General features: G+C 47.1%; 1 protein-coding gene across 8 annotated transcripts in view; it reads right to left on the reverse strand.

Annotated features, from left to right (window-relative positions):
- Positions 1-1725: 1725 nt before the first annotated feature.
- DGLUCY (D-glutamate cyclase) overlaps positions 1726-5584 on the reverse strand; it is a 162711-nt gene continuing 158852 nt past the window's right edge. For all 8 annotated transcript variants that reach the window (XM_023205466.1, XM_023205460.2, XM_023205458.2 and 5 more), the window contains exon 14: positions 1726-2393. In XM_023205466.1, coding sequence (XP_023061234.1) covers positions 2244-2393 — 150 coding nt within the window. In that variant the 3' untranslated portion in view covers positions 1726-2243. The remainder of the gene's footprint in view (positions 2394-5584) is intronic.

Genomic DNA, 5584 nt, shown 5'->3' on the forward strand with positions numbered 1-5584 from the left:
CCAGCCTGGGTGACAGAGCGAGACTCCGTCTCAAAAAAAAAAAAAGGACCCTTTGCCTTAGTAAACAAAATGCTGTTTGGAAAAAAAAAAAAAAATTTCAAAGGTATAAATATTTTGGTGGTGGTAGGAGTAAATCTTCTGTAAAGCCCAAAAACTTTGTAAACATATATTCTACATTTGTACATTTTACCATTTTCCTTTTTTGAGACAAGGTCTTGCTATGTCACCCACGCTGGAGTACAGCGGTGTGATCACAGCTCACTGCAGCCTCAAACTCCTGGGTTCAAGTGATCCTCCCACCTTAGCCCTATGAGTAGCTGGGACTACAGGTGCATACCACCATGCCTGGCAAATTTTAAAAAATTTTTTTGTAGAGATGGGATTTCACTATGTTGTCCAAGCTGGTCTCAAACTTCTGGGCCACAGGATCCTCCCGCCTTGGCCTCCCAAAATGTTGAGATCACAGGGGTGAGCCACCATGCACGGCTGCTTGACTGTGTCCTAATCATAATAGTACCCCCTCATCGCAGGGAGTATGTCCCCAGACCCCCAGTAGATAGTACTGAACTCGACTGCTGGCAGTTGGAACACGTTTCTGTTCACGTCTTCCACCCACACATGTAATGCCTTTTCCCTCTTAACTAATCACTTACCACACATTGTGGCCAGAACTTTTGCAGCTTGAAGTTTGACAACAAAACTAGCACACGTTTCTTTTTCCTTCTCAATTCTTTTTTTCCTTCGTTTTGCTTGTTTGTTTTGAGATAGTCTCGCTCTGTCGCCCAGGCTGGAGTGCAATGGTATGATCTCGGCTCACTGCAACCTCCATCTCCTGGTTTCAAGCAATCCTCCCGCCTCAGTCTCCCGAGTAGCTGGCATTACAGACACCCACCACCACACCCAGCTAATTTTTTCTATTTTTGGTAGAGATGGGGTTTTATCATGTTGCCCAGGCCAGTCTCAAACTCCTGAGCTCGAGTGATCTGCCCACCTCAGCCTCCCAAAGTGCTGGGATTACAGGCGTGAGCTACAGTGCCTGGCTTTTCTTTCTTTTTTTTTTTTTTTTTTTTTAAGAGTCTCACTCGGTCGCCCAGGCTGGAGTGCAGTGGCTCGATCTTGGCTCACTGCAACCTCCATCTCCTGGTTTCAAGCAATTCTCCCGCCTCAGTCTCCCGAGTAGCTGGGATTACAGACACCCGCCACCAGGCCTGGCTAATTTTTTTCTATTTTTGGTAGAGACAGGGTTTAACTATGTTGTTCAGGCCAGTCTTAAACTCCTGAGCTCAAGTGATCTGCCTGCCTCAGGCTCCCAAACTGCTGGGATTATAGGAGTGAGCCACCAGGCCCAGCCTCCTTCTCAATTTCATGGATAGAAAATTCATTCTTACCATAGATCTTAGTAGCCTCAATACATGAACTTTTTCTTTATTAAGTCAAGAACTTTCACCTTTTCACTTAAAGGAAGCCCTTTATGGCCTCTCTTTGGCATATCCAAATTGCCAGCATCCCTGCTCTTGCACTTTGAGGACATTACTAAGTTAAATAAGAGGGACTTGAATATAAGCACTGCAATACCATGACAGTGGATCTGATCACCTGCTGAGTGACTAGCAGGCGGGTGGTGTATACAGCACTGGTACCCTGGACAAAGGCAGGATTCATGTCCTAGGTAGGATGGAGCAGGATGGTGTGAGATTTCATCACAATATTCAGAATAGTACACAATTTAAAACTTAGGAGTTGTTTATTTCTGAAATCTTTCACTTAGTATTTTCGGTCTGCAGTTGGCCATGAGTAACTAAGAACACGATTAACAGAAACCACAGATGAGGGAGGATGACTGGAGTCTGGAGTGTCCTACATGGCCTGGGAATATTTGTTCTCATGCTCTGCCTCACAGTTAATTGCTCACAAATGTCCCCAGAAGTAACTGTCGAGAAGATTCTCGCAGGAGACCACGTGGGTGGCCTGAAGAAGCCAGCGTGAAGGAAGGTTGAAATCAATGCCTTGAGAGCCTTAGGCATTGTCCTGTGGCAAGCCCCAGAGAAATGTTGTCCTTTGTCCACAGCACTTACACTAACCCCTCCCAGAAAGTGGGCATGCAGTTTCCCAGGCCAGGCGAGTGTTCGTTGCTCACCGAATACCAGTGTTTACTAGCAGGATTGTCGCCAGAAACAGCTGCATTCTCCCCGGATGCAGAACCGCCCATTGGTAGGGACTCTGCTCACACGGAACATGGACGGTTACACCTGCGCCCTGGTGACGTCCACCAGCTTCTGGATCATCTCGGCGTGGGTGTTGTGGAAGGGCAGCCCATCCACCTCCATGCCCACGATGCCTGAGACGCCACTCCGGACTTTGTGCTGCACCAAGATGCCCAGCATTTTTTCTTCCTGGAAAAAAATGGGGCAGAAATAGGAGTGGAGGGGGAGGAAAAAGAAATTTCATTTATACACATTTATAAGTGAGAAGGATCCTTTGCCTTGACATACTCGCTTTTTTAAAAAGTAAAACTTTGGTTTAAAATATTAATACCATTGGAAAAGTCATGAAAAATAACAGTGTCCTCCATCATAGCTCATTGGCCCCCAAATCCACTCCCCAGAAGCAATCAGGGGAATAGTTTGGGCTGCTTCTTTTGGTAGTTACTGTTATGTAACTAAATATGCTTTAATGGAAACATACGGTTTCTTAGTTTGTCCATTTTTAGAGATGGAGTCTTGCTATGTTGCCCAGACTGGTATCAAACTCCTGGCCTCAAGTGATTCTTCTGTCTCAGCCTCCTGACTAGCTGGGACTTAGGTGCACATCACTGCGCCCGGCTAGCCTGCATTTCCTTAACCCCGAAGATTCACTCCTCCTGCAGGCGCAGTGCAGGCTACTTCCTGCCAATCAGTTCCTCCCAGCCCTGGATTATCCGCCAATGGTCTTTGTGCCAAAGGCCCCCATTTCTCCTGCGACCTCTGTTAGCCTAATGTGGAGCACGTGCCAAATCCTGCTGCTGTTGCCTTCTAGACATGACCAGTGTGACTGTGGGAGTGGGAGTACCTAGGTGTAGCAGAGCCACAGAGAATACAAGCCCCCATCCTGAAGCCGCAGCCCAGGGCCTAGCAGGCAGAGTGGTTTGGGGATCAGACAGATCTGACTTGAGTCCTTCCTGGCAGGAATTTTAACTTTTCTGTGCCTCAGTGTGCTTATCTGTAAAATGGGGAGGGTGATGATAAAAGTACTCATCCTGCCTCCTTTAGAGGATTGTTCTGAGGATTAAGTGCAAGCAAAGCACCTAGCAGGGTCCTTGGCACACAATAAGTATTCACAAAATGAGGTTGATTTTATTGGCAGAGCTAGGTCTTCTGGCCTATTAGCCTAGAGCTTTCTCCCTTTGCTTTCCTGTTGGTTAAAAAAAAAAAAAAAAAAAAAAAAAAAGTGGTTTGATCCTCTTCCATCCCCCTCCTTCCAAAAATAAAGTCCCAAAGAACCACTTGTCTAAGCCACTAATGTGTCTGTCCCTAGTGAACAGCTCAAGTTCCCCTAAGGACAGTGAGTCTTAAGTGAAGGCATAAAGCAAGTCAAACACATCCTTCCTCTTCTTCCTCCTCCACAAACAAAGGTGGGAGGTGAGAGGAAGGAACCTAAGGAATCTAGAACAGGACATTAGGACAGATATAAGAAGGCTCTCTCCCTGCTCAGGCATTTGCTCATTCATCCCACCATTGATCAAAGGTTTATTGAACACCTGCTGTGTATGTGCCAGGCCCTGAACCAGGGATACAGTGGTGAATGTGACATGGTTCCTGCCCCATGGGGTTCACAGTCTAGATGAGTAATCAGGCAGTCATAGTACAGGATGTCACAGCACAGAGCAGGGACACCCAACCCAGCTTATTGGCATGGCTCAGGGAACATTGTCTGGAGAAGGGGTGTTATGGACTGAATATGTACCCCCAAATTTTGTATGCTGAACCTAATCCTCAGTTGTTGGAATTTGAAAGTGGGGTCTTTGGAGGTAATAAGGTTGAGATGAGGTCATGAGAGTGAGGCCTCATGATGGGATAAGTGCTCTTATAAGAAAAAGAGAAACCAGAGCTCTCGCTCTCTCTACCATATGCCGACACAGTAAGAAGGCAGCCATCTGTTAAGCCAGGAACAGAGTCCCCACCAGTGAATCAAAACTATTGGCACCTTGATGTTGGACTTCCCAGCCTCTAGAACTGTGATAACTAAATTTCTGTTGTTCAAGCCACCTAGTCTATAGTATTTTTTATTTAATAGCAGCATGAGCTAAGACAAGGGACAACTAGGATCAGAGGCGATGAAAGAATAAAAATGAGCCAGCTGAGAGCCCTGGAGGGTCACTCACTGATAACTTTTTCTAAATAATAAAGAAAGCATTGGCAAATGTCAACTGCAAACTGTCTCTTCACAGTTGGCCTGAGAGCCTGCATTTCTGCTCTGCCCTGGGGGCCAAGAAGGATGTTCCTCTGTGGGAGGGAGGCCCTAAATCATTTCCACTTTCACATGTGTCCTTTGTCCAACAGTCCCTTCTCAGGAGCTACCCACCCAGAATGGCATTTCCCGCCCTTTGTTTGGGCTTTTTCCTCCCGCTTCTCTTCTCCACTGGTCATATCCTCTCTTTATGGGGGAATGTTTCTGGGACTCCTGGGGCCATTTCCTCATAGTACACTGTTTTCCCTCACCATTCTCATCCTTCTGGCCTCCAGGAAGGGCTGTGGGGTCCTCAAGGTGCACGCGATCAGCCAACAGGTTTGGAGCTGACTGGCACCCAGCCTCTAAGAGACACAGGGACCAGCTGGGCCAATAGCTACTCCCTGCAAATTTCCAAGAATCACGGAATGACCATGCCATTTTCTAAGAGGCAGAGGTGGTAACAGTGGTGGAGGAGAATCACCAGGTAGCAGCTGGAGGGCAGAGGGCCCAGAGGCCACTGCACCAGTCCAGGCTGAGACAACAGAGCAGGAGAGGAGGAATGAAGGACCCAAGTGAGGGAGAGTAGACGAGTAGACAGGGCTTGGATGGGGACAGAGACCCCAGGATTGCTGAGTGTGTGGATGCTGAGTGTGTAGAGGCTGAGTGTACGGGTGCTTGCTATTAAGTCACAATGGGAGCATGGTGGGTGGATATTTATGGGAGGTGATGATGCTGTTCAAAGTGGGGTGCCTTCTGGGAAGCTGGAACTGTTTTGTGTCTTAATCTTGGTGGTGGTTGCAAGGGTGTATACCTATGTAAAAATTCATCCAACTGTACACTTAAGGTATACACACTATTGTATGTTAATTATACTTTAACAAAAATAAGTTATAAAGAATAGTAGGGTGAATGAAAGTGCTGAAAGAGAATGGGAGCTCAGAATGAGGCCCAAGGCTATTCCTGCCTCCCTGCATCACCGATCCATCAAAGCATTCATCCTTCCATCTGCTCACCCATCTACCCATCCATCCATGCATGCATCCATCTATACATTCATCCCTCCCTCCATCCCTCCATCCACCCACCTACCCACCCATCTATCCATCCATCATCCATCCATTATCCATCCACCCACCCATCTACCCACCCATACATC

This window comes from Piliocolobus tephrosceles, chromosome 6 (genome assembly GCF_002776525.5).
Source record: "Piliocolobus tephrosceles isolate RC106 chromosome 6, ASM277652v3, whole genome shotgun sequence".
In the NCBI taxonomy this organism is placed as follows: Eukaryota; Metazoa; Chordata; class Mammalia; order Primates; family Cercopithecidae; genus Piliocolobus; species Piliocolobus tephrosceles.